Below are 17,460 nucleotides of genomic sequence, written 5' to 3'. Positions count from 1 at the left end.
TCCAGCGTCTCTTCCTGCCCAGGTGCACGTCCCCCTGACACCTTTGAAGCCCTGTGCACACAAAGGGGATGTTTTGGGGTCCAGTGGGTGGGGTGTTTACCTGCTGCTGTGTACACTGTGCAGAAGGCCTGCTTTGAATCAGCTCTCCTGGCTCACACCAAAGAGATGGTCGATGGGAAAGGGAGGGGGGAAAGGTGGACCTCTGGCGGTGTTTGTTGTCCTTGGCTTCAGGGGACAGAGGCCCCGGGCTCCGGGCCCCAGAGGGAGCCACAGCTTGGTCTTCACAGGGCTTCCCCCGATTGTATTGGTTCCGGATAGACCGACTGGAGTCGGCTACGCTTTGAACTGTGTGTGTGTGTGTGTGTGTGTGTGTGTGTGTGTGTGTGTGTGTGTGTGTGTGCGCGCGCGCGTGCGTCCTTGCATGTGTGTTTGCGTGTTTGATATGGATCGTCCCGAATTTCTGTCTGGGAATCAAAAATTGCAGTCGGATTTCAGTTTCTACTCTCAATCAAGTGAGCATAAGCCATCCTGCTGCCGGTGTTACAACAGGCAGCTCCAACTCACGAACTGTGTTCTGTATTAGATGTGGGATCCTACACTACAGAACCAGCTTTTGATGGCGATATTTTGAGTCATGTGCAGTAAACCTCCGGCTTGCTGCACATGAACTAGCACATGATAACAAGACAATTCGGTGATTTGACAAAGATGTTAGCATCTGCGGTTCATCCAAAAACGTCACCCTATCGTTTACTGATTTAAATGTTGTGTTCTTAAATAAAGACAACAGACTTGGGATGCCTGGGATGAGAGGCGTGTTCACAGGCTTCACTACACTAACGAGTTGGCAGGTTACTTTACAGTTAGCCACGTAAACATTTGATGTATAGACGCTAGTCATTCACTGTCTGTCTATGCCTATTGAATATTGTCACCATTGTTGTCTTAGTTAAAAAGGGGCTGTTAGGATATAAGTAAATATCCCTGTGGCGATCTTCTCAGAACACGAGACAATAGTTCACATTATTTTGGCCCATTCTCGTAGCAAGTACTTTACACACAGACTTTTTTGAGTCTGAAGCAATACTTTTTAAAGGATAACTACTATGTAGTTATCATTACATTACATTACATACATTACATTTCCATTCCACAAGCCACTTAAATCATTACTATGTTTCTTCTTCATTTATTTATATGAAGCTTGAGGATATAAACTTGCGTTATACTTTCTAGTAGGCCCCAACTGTTGATACGGCCTTATCCATTCCAGCTAATCTCAATGCTGCTGCAGGTAAAATTCAAAAGTTGTAAAGAGAAAGAGAGAGCCGAAAATAGCAATATCTTGAAAATAAACAAACCAGAAAATGAATGTGTTCGACAGGCAACATGGATTCCCTGAACCAGAGAAATCAGAGAAACTGGGTAAAAAAACAGAAATAATGTCAGAAATGAGCCAGGAGCGTTCTTAAAACATCCTCTCGTACAGAGGCATGTGCACAGTCAACCAGAACTTAGTCTCACAAAGCACTTCACTCACAAACTGCTGACGGACGACAAAGCCATTTCTAACAGATTACACTCAAATTGTAGCCCTTGAATCCTACATCACCTTCAATTTGAGTTACTTGCTTATTTGTCCAAAATGTTTCGTCAAGAGTCGGCACAATGGATCAGTAAGGACTGCAGCACAATCAAACACACAAACACACACTCACACACACACACACGCACACACACATGCACAAAAAAGTAGCTGACAAAGAATGGAGGGGGGCCATTTTAAATCAAAAGGCCAAGGATAGCAATAGCAACATACAATAGGAGGCGCCTCTCTCTCTGTCTCATTCTCTCTCTCTCTTTCTCTCTCGCTCTCTCTCTTTCTCTCTCTCTCTCTCTCTCTCTCTCATTCTCTCTCTCTCTCTCTCTCGTTCTCTCTCTTTCCTCATCCATCAAAACTCAATTGAATCCAGCTGTTCTAGGCTCTAGGCTCTGGAGAGAGTATGGATGCCTCCTTGTGCCAGCATGTGACCTGTTATCTTTTTTTCATTTATATTCCATCACGAGATCTCCTTGATGGTGTCTGTAGGCAGGACACCACAGCTTACTGAGTCTTTTGTGGGAAAAAAAAAAGCAATTCACGGATTTTCTCTTCCTTAATAAACCCACACGAAATGTTGAAATCACATTAATTTGATTGTGTGTGTGTGTGTGTGTGTGTGTGTGTGCGTGTGTGTGTGCGTGTGTGGTCTGATCAGGAGTCCATGGGCCCTTAGAAAATAACACAGACGCAGACAGAAGCATACAACCCAAAAAAGCACGGCATTTGGGTTGTATGCAAGTTTATAATCATATAAACGGTATAAAAACAATCCATCGGACATCACAAGTGGACTGAATCAATAACATTAGTGTAAATGTTGCGGTCAAGGATTTATGAAGATATAGGAAGAAGTGAATACAGATCTCGGCTCAGTAATCGTCCCGTTATGATATGAGGTACGTTCAGAGCCAGACATCCTGTGGTGCCCTCAGGTTCTCAGACAGGAGAAGTTCCATGCATGTTGTTGTGGGAATCAAGGTCATCCGAGCACTTTGTTTTGGAATCTGTCTGTGGGCATGGGAGGATTTGGGCCGGAACGGTCAGCTGCTGCTGTGCAGAGGCTTTGTAAAGGGTCAATGGGAGCTACAAATAAAAAATCTGTGAGGACGATTTAAGAGCTGTTATTTGAGTGTTATTCATCAGAAATGGCACAGACATTTGTATGCTATTAGTGAGTGAAATGTGTGTTTCTGGTTTGAGTTGACGGCTTTGCCTCTGGGCTGCTCGATTATGGGAAAAATCATAATCACGATTATTTTGGTCAATATTGAAACCACGATTATTCAAACGATTATTTTTGAGGTTGAAAACATGTTGTATTTATTCAGCATGTCTCTCCCCAAAAAACGTTGTAACAGAACTTTGAAATTTCGCTTTAAAAAAATACACAAAATGGTCAAAAAGAAAATCCAAGTCAATCACAGGTGCCTAAAAGACAACACCTCGCAAAAGCGGAGAAAAGCAGCTCTCAAATCTTATCTACCACAGCTTTTATCAAATATACTGTAATTATTAACATAACGGGTTAATAATTACACCAAGCAAATCCTTTCTTTAAACACACCAATGTTATCATGTTCCTGTTCTTATGTCGCCGATTCTCCAGAGTTTCTAAGGCTTGCTCTCAGTAAGGGGCCGGTCTAAAGGGCCCTTACAACAGAGTTAGAAGCATAGACTCTGGATCCAGCACAGGTACAGCAGGAATGGGATGTTTTGGAGCTGTGGGGACTGTGATTCACAGGGGCATAGGGTCAGACAGATCCAGCCTAAGGATCCATCAGAGCACCACCTCCGGGGTGGGTCTTAGGACCAAGACCAAAGCCAACCTGTCTCAGCACAGGAAATTAGTTTGTCAGTCTTTGTATATAGAAAGAAAGGGAGATAGATAGATAGAGAGAGAGAGAGAGAGAGAGAGAGAGAGAGAGAGAGAGAGAGAGAGAGAGAGAGAGAGAGAGAGAGAGAGAGAGAGAGAGAGAAAGGAGACAAGTTATCTCTTGTCTCCACAATATTGCCCGGTTAAGCCTTTGGTTGTTAGCCTAGGACACTATTGCACTCAACCGGTTCTCTAAAATATACATGAATGGAATGTAAGGGTAAAAATCCTTAAAGTACGAAAAGTGGGCTTCATTCCAACAAATAAAATCATGTATAACCTCCAGCCCTTACTACGAACAGAGACAATATATGTTCAACCCCTCTACAACCCCCCTCATGGTTGTAATGCATGCTACGAGTTCGTAGTCACATAATGCCCACCGACCTTACCGACATATTAAGCATATCTTTCTCCCTAGGAGACCCTGGATTTGCCCAAGCTCCAGCTAGTCCTCTCCTGTCTAGACTGCTGAAACTCCGACCCCCATCCCGCCTTACTGCACCCCTCAGGCGATGCAGTAACAGCGGCCACCGCTTGGGGGAGCCGACCAACACATTAACCAAAGGGATATTGCGACGAAGCGTTTTAACAGGCTGCTTGGAGAGACGCGTCACGGTCTAGTAAATGTCCCAATGCAAGTAGCCAGGGTAGAGCTCCGATAGGATGAACTGGTTGTAGACCATTGACGGAGCACGCGCCCCTCTTGTCTGGGTTTCAACAGAGGCGGCATCCTAATCAGAGAGTCGCGCGAAGTGGAGCCGAGCAGGGAACGCGAGACCACATCTAGGCGGGAAGCGTGTTCCTTCGTATAGAAAACACCAAACGGAAGGACAACCGTAGCAATGTCAAGTTTAAAGAAACGAAATTCGAGCTCCTCGGCTGACAGAGAGGAGGACAAACAAGCCACGGAGAGGATGCTCTCCCCGGGCGCCGGCAAAGAGAACGGAGAGCCGAGCCCCGGCGGAGGGGACACCATCGAGGAAGAAGGGAAAGACGGTGTGGTGCTGAAAAGGACCATCACTCTGGTCAACGGCATCGCCATCATCGTGGGCACCATCATTGGCTCGGGCATCTTTGTCACCCCGACCGGCGTGGTCAGGGAAGCCGGCTCCGTCGGCCTGTCGCTCGTGGTGTGGACAGTGTGCGGGGTTTTCTCCACCGTGGGGGCACTGTGCTACGCCGAACTTGGGACCACCATCACCAAGTCCGGCGGGGACTACGCGTACATCCTCGAGGTGTACGGCTCGCTGCTGGCGTTCCTCAAACTCTGGATCGAGTTGCTCATCATTCGCCCTTCCTCGCAGTACATCGTGGCTTACGTGTTCGCCACCTACCTGCTCAAGCCCATATTCCCCGACTGCCCGGTACCGGAGAACGGGGCCAAGTTGGTGGCCTGTCTGTGCATTTGTAAGTAGTGCTGCTCGGGAGCTGCACTTGGTACAGCGTGTCGAAACGGGAGAATGTAAAACGTGTGCGATGCAGTTGTGATGGGAGTTGCCCCGGCGGGTACATGGCCGATGGGTAGACCGAATATATTGAGTGGATCATAATAACAAAATGCCTATTATTTTTTATTGTACGGTAATAATAATAATAATAATAATAATAATAATAATAATAATAATAATAATAAATATAATAATGATAATAATAATAAGAATAAGAATAATCATATATATTATTCATATTGTTATCAATATGATGATTATTATTATAATTGGCCAGTGGTCCAGCACTTGTAGAAGGCTATTTGGGGTCTATGGTCTCAGGATGGGCGCACTACGCTACGCTGAACTTGGGACCCCCACCGGACCGATCTTCGAGTCGCCAATCCTTCGCCCTCCTCCTATACTAGCATACGTCGTGGCTTTTCTAACGAGGGATGAATAATTAAAAAATAAGTCCCAAAGTGACTCATAACGCCCTCATATGGATGTCATCATAGCATGCCCGGCCAAGAGCACATGGTTTATTGGACAAGAAACATGGCAGGTTATTTCATCATCCTAAGGATGCGTCAACGTAACCCACGTGCTACGTCCAAGAAATCGTGTCTTACGTTTTATTTACTTTTTGTTAGTAGTCGTAGTACGACGAATCCCTGCTGCTCAAATGTGTAATGTTTCCTGATGTACATTAGAAGGACTTTGAGGTGTTGTTCGGGCTGGTCCACGTCTCGGCGTTCACCCGGTGTGGGTGAACGCAAGTGTCGTTCGTAAATCAGTTTAATCTCGATGGGTCCAAAGAAATAGTGCACACAGTTTCTATAAACCACCTGCGTCGTTGCTTCAAGATCATTTACTCTGTAGGCATTTTGAGAGGTACACTGATAAAGCTACGAGTTCTGTTTACGGATTTCCGTGTGTGTGTGTGTGTGTGTGTTTGTGCGTGTGTGTGTGTTTGTGTGAGATTAACCCTGGATTAGCAGGTTCTAAATCTTGCTAGCCTTGTATTCTAATTAGTCTCTGAGGGGGTTAGCCTCTTGGTTTTTTTTAATGTTTATGTTCGACTCCTACATATTAGTGTTTTTATTACGCATAGTGGCATGTAGCCTATATGGCAACGGTAAGGAAGCAAAATGGTTGTCTGTGTGAAGGTTATGTGTGTCGATCTCTGTCCAGTGCTAGTGCCCCATCCCCACAGTGACCTGTAGGAATGGGCAACACATGACTGCACATGAGGGACCCCCACCCAATGTGAATAACAGCCATGTTGCACACACTCTTCTCCCAGTAGTAATAACTGGTCTTTTATGGACCATAAACCCATTGTGTGCATGGTAAATGGTCCTAATAGGCTGGTTCCAGGGATCTTGGTGTGAGTGTCTTTCTGTTTGTGTGCCTTGGACCATGTATGACTATTGACGAGCATGTGTTGATACTCATAGATGTTTATTATGTCCACACAAATCAAGATGATAACAGCAAAGACCTGGTCAGAAATTGTGATAAGAAAAAGTGATCTTGTTCTGTGCCGCGTTGGTCCTGGCCAATAGTCTAATGTACTCCCTGGTTTTTGCGTGCGTGCGTGCGTGCATGTGTGCGTGCGTGTTTCTCGTTAACACTGAGTCCCATTGTATTGAGAACTTTCTCTTGTGGCCCCCAGCCTGATTTAGGAACTTTGTAGGAGCCGCTGCTTTGTTAATCACTTTTAATAGAGGGGGCCTCGCTCATGGGGCCAGCTCAAACACCGAAGTGTGTGTGTGTGTGTGTGTGTGTGTGTGTGTGTGTGTGTGCAAAGAAAGAAAGAGGGAGGGCGATGGCTGTGAGGAATTTCCCCATTTCTGTGAAGTCCCATCCCAACCGTTTTCTATGGGATTGTCTTTCATTCCAAACACACACACACACACACACACACACACACACACACACACACACACACACACACACACACACACACACACAAAAATACACAAACAAACAAAACTGAGATTGTGAGCATCATCAACAAACTCATCTGACATCTTTAAATATAAAGTTTTGGTCCATTTATGTATTTTATGTGAAAATGCTGCCTTGTACTAAAATCAAGATCTTTCATTTTTTGGGAAGCCTTCTTTCAACTTAGAAGACACAAACAGTTTATTTAATTTTGTCAGTGCCTAAGTTGTCTAAGATATTTAAAACAATACATCTCCATAAAAATATAGAACCATTGGAAGTGTTGACAAAGGAAGCGGTTCGAAGCAAAAGCGAGTCCTCTTTGGTCTGTTGATAGCTGAAAACTGTCAAGGATGAGGCCGTTCATAAGCAGGGCCTGATATAATTTGTAGCTGTTCCTTTTAGAAACGGAATCAGGTATTAAATTTGCATAGCGGCACATGCAGGGAATGTGACCCGGTGAGGAAAATGCTTTCATGACATAAAGCAACACGATGTAAGCAAAATATGAACAGAATATTGTTGAAAGTCTTTTTAAAGTGTGCTTATAATATTTGTGAATGCGTGTGAATCTCTCTGTAAGGTTTAAAGAGAGGCGAACCAGTGAATGTGTGAACAACACAAGTCGATTAAATTTGTAAAGACATTCTCCCCATCATCTAGAGACACATAGGAATGTGAATGTTTACTGGCGTTACCAGGAAGACACACAGTCCCGGACACTATTGACCACATCCAGCCCGCTGGCTCCAGTCCCCCCCCCCATCCCAACAAGGGTTATTAATTAGTCCAGCTTTTTAATCAACTCATTTAGAGTAGAGGGGTACCCGAAGGATTCACGAGTTTGAAGGTCCTGAATAGAGCTGGCTATTAACTAAGAGCAATTAGATTTGGTTCAGAGTTTAAATCAGACCTAATCAACTGGTTTACCAACCTTCTTAAAGAGAGGTTGTTGCTTCCATTTGTTAAAATAAAATAGATATTAAACCCTCTCTCTCTCTCTCTCTCTCTCTCTCTCTCTCTCTCTCTCTGTCTCCCTCTCTCTCTCTCTCTTTCTCTCTCCCTCTCTCTCTCTCCCTCTCTGTCTCTCTCTCCCTCTCTCTCTCTCTCCCTCTCTCCCTCTCTGTCTCCCTCTCTCTCTCTCTCTTTCTCTCTCTCTCTCTCCCTCTCTCTCTCCCTCTCTGTCTCTCTCTCTCTCTCTCCCTCTCTCTCTCTCTCCCTCTCTGTCTCCCTCTCTCTCTCTCTACATTAACCTCTGTCTCTCTCTCCCTCTCTGTCTCTCTCTCTCTCTCTCCCTCTCTCTCTCTCTCCCTCTCTGTCTCCCTCTCTCTCTCTCTACATTAACCTCTGTCTCTCTCTCCCCATGTGCTCAGTGATCCTGACCTTTGTGAACTGCTACAGTGTGAAGGCCGCCACGCGGGTGCAGGACTTCTTCGCCGCCGCCAAGCTTCTGGCCCTGGGCATGATCATCATCATTGGCTTTGTGCAGATTGGGAAAGGTAAGTCAGTTATATATCCAGAGCCCAAAGCACACATTGCAACCCATTGGCTCATTTGTAGCACGAGCCAAATGATATATACATATATACATACAGAATACACTTGTTACATCTGGGGAAAACCTAATCGCCGATGTAGCAGGGCTCTACATTTCCCCCGACCTCAAAAAGTGTATCTTGGCGCGGAAACGTGGATATATTCGCGTCTCTCTCGACACGGCACGGCGCATTGGACTTTAGGCACAACAAGACACAAGATGAAACAAAGTGGTTTAAAATAAATGGACACCCAACGGCACCTGGCAAGCCAGCCTAGTGTCTACGAATTTCCCCTGAAACGGCTCCCACGTCAAGTAATCTCATCTAATCCTAATAGCAATGCACTTCCACGGGCCTAGAAGGCTGGAAATGAAGAGAAGAAGAAGAAGAATTTAAATCAATACAGAGTAAATTCCTTGGCAAACCGAATCGCCCAAGATGTTTGGACACACTCTATGGGCTTTTCAGCGTAGTGTCTCTGCAGTCCCCTGAGACGGCTCACACACCAAGCCATCCCAACTAATCCTAAGAAGTGAAACACTGTAATGACCAATTGGCCCAAATGTGCACCCATTGTATTTGTATGTGGCTCGAGTACACTGACCAACAGGAATGGTTTTGTCCAACCAACCATCATTCAGCTACTCCAGATGTTGGCGAGTGGCTGGTGTAGTGCTCTGTGGTTTGATCCACAGGACCATCATCCCCTCAGCCTGTGAGCTATACAGGTTTTTCTTGAAAATGAAACTCGGACCACATCAAAAGGTGATCTCCTGTCGTGTATAGTTACAATCACACCGTCATTGTCACCATCTTGTCATTTGTGTGCAAATGTGCAAAGCTCTTTACCCTATTCTTGCCAGGGGAAGGTACGCCTCCCGTAACCAAATCTGGTGCCAGGCTTGTTTGGTAACCGTCCTTAATTCCGCCAGAGAATAGGCTGTGTTGTGGGCCGTGTTGAAGTGGATTACCTGTTGCTGCCTGCTGGAGGGCAGCCCAGTGCTCATTAGGGTCACACCATTCTTTGGGAGCATTTGCGTAGTACAAGTCTACAGAGAAACACAGTACACTACTGTAGTTCGCACACGGCACCGGTTGTCTGAAAGAAAATCAGCAATGGACCACAAGTAATGTCTCAAAGAGAGATAATATGATGTAAGCATCTTTATATAAAATATTGAAGGAGGTTAGGAGAATACTGTTCTGCTGCCTTAAGCCGTATTCAGTCTTTTTTTACATAGGACCATTAAAGTGTTGTGGCTGTATGGACTGTGACCAAAGCAAGTGCTCCTCTTGTGCAAGCTCCAGATACAGAATGGATGCATGTTTTGAGAAGAGGTTGTGCGAGCAGATTGGCCGTATTAATGGATTTGGCATACAATGTTATGGTGCAGTACTGCCACCAACTGGCATGGAGTTAGGACCGAGAATAGCACCCGGGTGAAATGACAGACGTACTTCACTTCCTTACTTCACTTCCTTGCCTGGTGTTAGACACCTCGCACAGAAACTGCAACTTGTGTCCTAGTTTCACCGAGCCTCTAATCAGCAAGGGACAGCTGTGAGTATGTTGGTTCACACCTGGCAATAGAATGCGGTTCCACGCGTGTAACCAGCGGGGAGCTTGTGATCAGGTCTCACTTCCCCTCTCTATACACATAAACACCTATACTGAGCTCCGGATACATTTGCGTAAACACTGCTGAGAGAATCTGGCTGTATGCCCCAGACCCCAGACCGCCTCTGTGGTGGTCGGAAGGCTCCGTTATGGTTCCGCGTTGATGCGACATAACGACCACGCAGACGCTTCAACGCAGTCCTTTACCTGTTTTGGTTCTGAGTCAGGTTTTTTTTAGTGAGCAAGTGCCCTTGCTGTTGCATTGCCTCGACGCAAGGCTCCGCTGAGGACGTATATATGAAATCGGCGACTGTTTATCTTAATGGGCCAATGCTTTTATCTAATCCGATACCATTATCAAAACAGCTTCTTTGGTATGCGAACAAGCTCCTTTTTACGCAACGCAAGGGGGTTTACGGACCCCTTACGTCCTTCGGAACCTCCTTGCGTCCACCACAAGGGCCTGACGTGCGCCTCCCAAAAATTGTAACCTTGCGTCGAGGCGACGCAGCAGCAAGGGCTGTGATTGGTCCGCTAACATAAACCCGACGCAGAACCCAGACAGGTACAGTACTGCTTGGTCAGTGCGTTGCATCAACGTCCAGCCATAGCTCTACCTTAAGTGTTCAACACAGCGGCTTACAGCAGGGAGAAGGGGAATTTTATCTTTTGAATTCCTGCCATCTGGACTTGGAATGTTTCTGTTGAATCCCAAACACGGAAGTCTGAAGAGTGACAAGAACATTTCCGCCACTGAGCGAGGGGTGCGCTGCCTGTGAGTTCTGTGTCTTGTTCTGATGACTGCCAGAGACAAACCACCATATGCAACATTTCCAATATAACTATTCAAGGTGCATTTTTTTGAATTTTGTGACATCTAGCTGAACAGACTTGACAGATGTGGAATATCATTTTCAGAAGTATGATTTAATTAGTGTAAAATCGCATTTTTAAAAGACCATATTCTAAAATATTCCCTTGCGTTTACCTGTTCAGGACTTTGTTATCTGCAATACTCTCACACTGATGAATTTGCTCTACGTGTGTGTGTGTGTCTGTGTTTATTGTTATTTTCAGTCCAAGTTCAGTGCTGGATAAGGGCGCTTCTGTAAGCTCTTAAGCACCACGAGATATCCCCCCCCCTCCTTCATATTTGTCTGTAGGCTTACTACTTTGTACAGCCTTAACCCCCCCCCTCACCCATGCACACATATTCAGTCACCCACCTCAGTGTTTTCTGTTATATCTCTCCCAGTCAGACCTTTCTGTGTGGGGTCCCTTGCCCCTGCCTGTAAAATCATCTCTGAGTTGTTTCTATGTGCGGACCAGTAAACCACATGCAGGCCGCGTGTATTAGAACTTTCAATCTTCTGCTATGTATTCCCATTCGAATTTCACTCCTACCACTAAACAATTTTCTCGACGGCGCTAGTATAATTAGCAGCGTTGAAGATCCTTTTACGTTGAACACAATTGTCGGTTGGGATCTTTTTTCCCACAACAATAAGATAACAGATCATTGAGTTGAATCGGACTGTACACAAAATTGGTGTCGCCTTTCGCATAAAGGCGACACCAATTTTATTCAGATAAATCCATTTCACCAATCACATCTGGGTGTCTTTGCCATAGTCACCATGGCCACTGTACAAGTTGTAGGACAAGGCGGAGATGATAATCATCTCTATTTGTGGTATCGATCATTCATCTCGCTTATTTTAGTTTTTGAACCAGGAAACAACCTTAAAAAACAAAGGGCTCCAAAACATGCATGTATTAAAGAATGCACTACCGCTTTAATCACCTTTATATACATGGGATATTCCCTCTGTCATTTCGCTGGGGTGATAATTATAGGAATACGCCTCATATTCGCATCGTGGCAGTTTTCAACGTGCATCAAAACGTTATTTTTCATCAGGTGTTACTTCGTTTGCACATGTGGATAAGTCATGGCGAGATTCACTTAGGTTAGCCAACACATTTCTAAAAAATAGAAGACACATTGGTATATTCATTTCAGCATTCGATTATTATAAATGTTCTACTATTCGGTTATAGTCGTCTGCCGACGTTCATTCCACAAGTTCAAGTTCTTGGCAGCAGTTCAGACAGTGGGGCGTCTTCCATGCGATGTGCCTGTCCTAATCCAATGAAAGCCTGTAATGGTACTGAACACAGCTCCAATGTTGTCCTACACAAATCCAATGTTTTCATTTCCGCGCGTGTAGATGTGACGAAAACTTAAGTTCAATCCAGGAATTAGGGAAGTCTGGTTGTTAGCACGTTTTGGGTTTTTTCAATAGAAAACATGAGTTATGCCTTGTCCTGGTTAAGTCAGGTGGAAGTGCATGTAATTAATGCTTTCGGTCTTTTAATAGAGCCTAGATCATATGGAATTATCCAAATTCAGAACAATCATTGTTGCAACACAAACACACACGTGCGCACTGCGCACACACTTCATATTCAATTATGTCATAAAGAAAGCACTTTCTTCCACTTACGCGCTTTAAATAATCAATCATTGTTGAGAGTTATTTTGTTAATTTATTATTTAGCCGATCAAAGCAAGTTATCAACGGTACTGCACTGTTTGGATTCAACAACAGAGGCAGTGCATGCCGTGTAACACAGAAGTTTTTAAATTGAAGGAATTAAGAGTTCAGAGAGGGAGATGTGAGATGATGATGCTTTTGAGAAGTGGCAGTTGATTGGGTGGGGGCGAGGCGGAGGGAGGGGCCGGCGATGTTTTGGTCGGAGAGGTGTGTGTTTGGAAGGGAGGAGGGTGCATACACACACATGATTGCCCTTTTAAGCCCAGTGAGAGGGTTGGTGCGGTGTGGGTAGAATGACGCTCACATGAGCAGCAATTAGCTTCCTGCAGGTTTTAACAATCAGAAGAATAGACACAAGGTCACCCCCCCCCTCTCTCATCTGTGGGTGAGTAGGGGGTACTTGTGGGGGGTTGTGCTGGTGAGTGTGGTGGTAGGAGGAAGGGGGGGCAGGTCTAATCACGCTACCAAAGAGCTTACGGCTAATATGGGACCCCCCCCCATTGCTGTACCAACACAGCCATACGCTGTTGGTTTAACAACCGACCCTGTGTCTGAGAATGTGTGTGTGTGTTTTTCTGTGTGTGTGTGTGTATCTGTCTGTGTATGTGTGTCATGGGGAAGGGCTAGGAATGTAGCCAAATCTCTTCTGCCCCAGATCATGACCCACCCATGCACAGGACACGCCCCGGTTTAGAGACCTAGGCCTCCTTGTTTCACCCGGGGGTCAACCCCTGATCGGCCTCCAGCTCCCCCAGGTTTGCTGTCTTGTGTGCATTTTGTAACGGTTTGCTCTGTAATCGTCTAAATCACTGTAAACCGCACCAATCCCACTGGATAACCATGGCAACCAAACCATTGAGTTGGATATACGCGCACACACGCGCACACACTGAAATCCACAGGGTGTGTTTAGACAGCGGCCTCCGACTTATTTCTTGAGGATAATTAAACCGTCCAATCGTCTTGTCTGTCTACCAGGAGATACAGTCGGCCTGCTTCCAGAAAACTCTTTTGAGGGCTCCAACTATGACTTTGGCAACATCGGCCTTGCTCTGTACAGCGGACTGTTTGCATACGGTGGCTGGTAAGAGAACATAATCACCTTCAGAAACGTACGTTGCATCAAGCCTCCCGCTCGCATTTTGACCGATGCCTTCGATAATATTTGGTTTCTGTTATTGCTTTTCTGCTCTGCTCTAAATTCTGTACCGGTGGTTATTGTTTTTATTGTTTACTTCTCAGTTACAAAAGCATTTAAGTAATTCAAAATAAAAGCGTGTTTTATGAGTGTGGTGTTGAACAAAGATGTCTTCTGATTTCAGGAACTACCTAAACTTTGTTACAGAGGAGATGATCGACCCTTACAGGTAAGCAATCAAATAAAAAGATACAATCCAAATAAAAGTTTATATGCTCCACTATCCAAACACGGAAAGGCTTCGCTACTTACCTCCAACTTAATCCTCCTCAATGAATTGACATATAGTTAATACACATGGAACAGGTGCTTTGCAGTCAAGTGACAGCAAGGACAATTAAAAAAATAACGATTAATACACAATATTAAAGATTTACTCACTATCGAGTAATAGACACAGAAAGATCAAATGAAAGTGCTCAAAAACCTGGAGGCATATCGGTTTTATGTGTGCAATTAGGTTCACAAATTTGTAATTAAATAACGAAAGTACTACTGTTTATCCTGTTATACTGCTCCTAAGTCACTATGCTTAGGATGGGTTGTTCCGATGGTGAACAGACAAAAACGCTCATTAAAGGAGTAGTAAGCAAGATTTAGAGCAGATTGAACTAGCTCACAAGAATTAGAAAACACAGAAAAAAGGATAAATCATCCCCCAGACTTCAAATGAAAGGACGTCCAATCGTGCATGTGTAGATCAGCGCATTTCGGTAGAGAAGGCCATCAGGAACGTGACTTGAATTTACTGATTGGTAGCTACTAAACTAGCCGAATATTTGGGCCGGGGGTTGAACACTTCATGACAGAATTTAAGTGGTTTTCATAGTATTGCGGGTTTTGGGCCGAACATTGGATTTACAGATGGCTGCTGGAAGTTTGTGACTAATTAGATCATTTTGAATTAATGATTGTACAGGAAATTGCCTGCTGCTCCTTTAACCTTGCCAGATAGCCCTGTATCATCAAACCTTAGGCTTCAGCACACCACCAACCTCCAAGAAAACCAGCTCTGCAATCTGCAGACAGCTTAAACTCTGGGAAAATCCCTTTCTCTCTTGTTATAAACTACAAATTATTCTGCGTAATTAACTGTTCTCTCCTCTCTCTCTCACTCACTCACTCAGGAATCTCCCTCTTGCCATCATCATCTCTCTACCCATCGTCACGGTGGTGTACGTCCTCACCAACCTGGCCTACTTCACCACCCTCACCCCTGATCAGATGCTAGTTTCGGAGGCTGTGGCAGTGGTGAGTGTGCACCATGCACCCAAACTCAAAAATATAGCATATCTATTTGTATGGTGCAGTATTCTTTATTGTTTTGCTCTCTGGTCTGTTCTCCTGTCTTAATGAACAGATCAGTGTTCTTTATTGTTCTGCTCTCTGATTGGCTCTGTCTCCTGTCCTAATGAACAGATCAGTGTTCTTTATTTTTCCACTCTCTGATTGGCTCTGTCTCCTGTCCTAATGAACAGATCAGTGTTCTTTATTGTTCTGCTCTCTGATTGGTTCTGTCTCCTGTCCTAATGAAAAGGACTTTGGAAACTTCCACTTGGGTCCGATGGCATGGATCATCCCGGTGTTCGTTGGCCTGTCCTGCTTCGGATCAGTCAATGGCTCTTTGTTCACCTCTTCCAGGTTAGAAAAACACGCACGCACGCACACACGCACGCACAGTACTCCTTTCACTACATCAAACTCGTTTACATGCACGCACGCACGCACAGTACACCTTTCACTACATCAAACTCATTTACAGATAACATACCCGTACACTAGCCTGGTCCTACCAGACTCTCGTACTTCATTTCATTTGCACAGAGAGTCTGGACCTACTCCATTGACAAACGTTAACTCACTTGAAGGCGGGAGTCTGTTGAAGTTTAAAACTATTGGATCGGCCCGATGCCACTCTGGATCTGCCATAGCCACTCGCTAACGTTTGGCCGGGAATCCCGTTGCGCCCAGGCTGTAAACAAACCAAATACCGTGCGCGACGATGTCCGTCAACGAGAGCTGACTTTAACGTCATTGTTCTCAGCCACTCCCTCTGTTCGCTGATTGGACGCACACAATTTGGACGGAGAACACCCACTAACATACCACAGACCCGGACCTAGTACTGAAGGGAAATCAAAATTGAGCGGAAGTACTTAGGCGGGCGGAGCCAGGCTACCCGTACACAGGCTTAGCTGCGGAGTATGATGCTCGTACTTAAACATGTTAACGTCTGTGTTCCCTCTTTCGCAGGTTGTTCTTCGTTGGTTCCAGGGAAGGCCACCTGCCCAGCCTGCTGTCCATGATCCACCCCACCCTGCTGACACCTCTTCCCTCCCTCATCTTCACCGTACGCCCCCCCCTCCCCCACACTATGCACTGCAGCACTGGAGTCACTGCAGCACTAGAGTCACTGCAGCACCGGAGTCACTGCAGCACTAGAGTCACTGCAGCACTAGAGTCACTGCAGCACTGGAGTCACTGCAGCACCAGTCACTGCAGCACTAGAGTCACTGCAGCACTAGAGTCACTGCAGCACCGGAGTCACTGCAGCACTAGTCACTGCAGCACTGGTCACTGCAACACTGGAGTCACTGCAGCACTAGAGTCACTGCAGCACCGGAGTCACTGCAGCACTAGTCACTGCAGCACTAGAGTCACTGCAACACTGGAGTCACTGCAGCAGCACTAGAGTCACTGCAGCACTAGAGTCAATGCAGCACTAGTCACTGCAACACTGGAGTCACTGCAGCAGCACTAGAGTCACTGCAGCACTAGAGTCACTGCAGCACCAGAGTCACTGCAGCACTAGAGTCACTGCAGCACCAGAGTCACTGCAGCACCAGTCACTGCAGCACTAGAGTCACTGCAGCACCAGAGTCACTGCAGCACCAGAGTCACTGCAGTCACTGATTCACTGCCATGCTAGTCTCACAGATCAGACGTTAGATTGCTAATCTAACGTATGATATATTCATATTTCTTCTGACCAATAGGGTAGCGTAATCGGCCAAACTCGGCCAACACTAGTAACATTTACCTGATAACACGCTAAAATACGTTCTGAGCAAATAGGTCTGTAAGGGTTTCAACCCAACACCATGAAGACTAGCCACTGTAGAAATACACTTGAAATCCCTTCTTGAAGCTTAATCCACTCGCACAAATGGCTATCATCCATAGAGCCTCTCCGCAACAAGTGTAATCGAACCCCTTTCATGTTTCTGGTTCCGGACCGTGCTCTGTGCCGCCTACCCTCAGTAGCTCTGCTATAACGTAGTGGGACTGTGGGAGCCCAGATAACTACCATGTCAATGCCACATACATAGCAGACAATCTGAAAAAGTGAAGTTTTGAAAAAACTCCTGCGTTTTCTCATTCTGCCCTCACAACCACACAGCGAATAACTCCCCCTCTCTCTCCTTCTCCTCCTTCTCTCCCCCTCTCTCTCCTCCCTTTCTCCCCCTCTCTCCCCTTCTCCTCCCTCCCTCCTCCCTCTCTCTCGTTCTCCTCCTTCTCTCCCCCTCTCTCTCCTCCCTTTCTCCCCCTCTCTCCCCTTCTCCTCCCTCCCTCCTCCCTCTCTCTCGTTCTCCTCCCTCTCTCCCTCTCTCTCGTTCTCCTCCCTCCCTCCCTCTCCCTCTCCTCCCTTTCTCCCCCTCTCTCTCGTTCTCCTACCTCCCTCCCCCTCT

At 45.7% G+C, this 17,460-nt stretch overlaps 1 protein-coding gene across 1 annotated transcript in view; it reads left to right on the top strand.

Annotated features, from left to right (window-relative positions):
- Positions 1-4,127: 4,127 nt before the first annotated feature.
- The window catches only part of slc7a5 (solute carrier family 7 member 5), an 18,269-nt gene continuing 4,936 nt past the window's right edge, over positions 4,128-17,460 (top strand). The window contains exons 1-7 of the mRNA XM_079743017.1: positions 4,128-4,886; positions 8,233-8,358; positions 13,552-13,657; positions 13,896-13,940; positions 14,899-15,022; positions 15,309-15,412; positions 16,025-16,121. Of these exons, the coding sequence (XP_079599143.1) occupies positions 4,322-4,886; positions 8,233-8,358; positions 13,552-13,657; positions 13,896-13,940; positions 14,899-15,022; positions 15,309-15,412; positions 16,025-16,121 (1,167 nt within the window). The 5' untranslated portion in view covers positions 4,128-4,321. The remainder of the gene's footprint in view (positions 4,887-8,232; positions 8,359-13,551; positions 13,658-13,895; positions 13,941-14,898; positions 15,023-15,308; positions 15,413-16,024; positions 16,122-17,460) is intronic.

Source organism: Pollachius pollachius (genome assembly GCF_949987615.1).
Source record: "Pollachius pollachius genome assembly, chromosome: 9".
Classification (NCBI taxonomy): domain Eukaryota; kingdom Metazoa; phylum Chordata; class Actinopteri; order Gadiformes; family Gadidae; genus Pollachius; species Pollachius pollachius.
The sequence above is the reverse complement of the archived record's forward strand: the minus strand, read 5'-3'. Positions and strand labels throughout refer to the sequence as shown.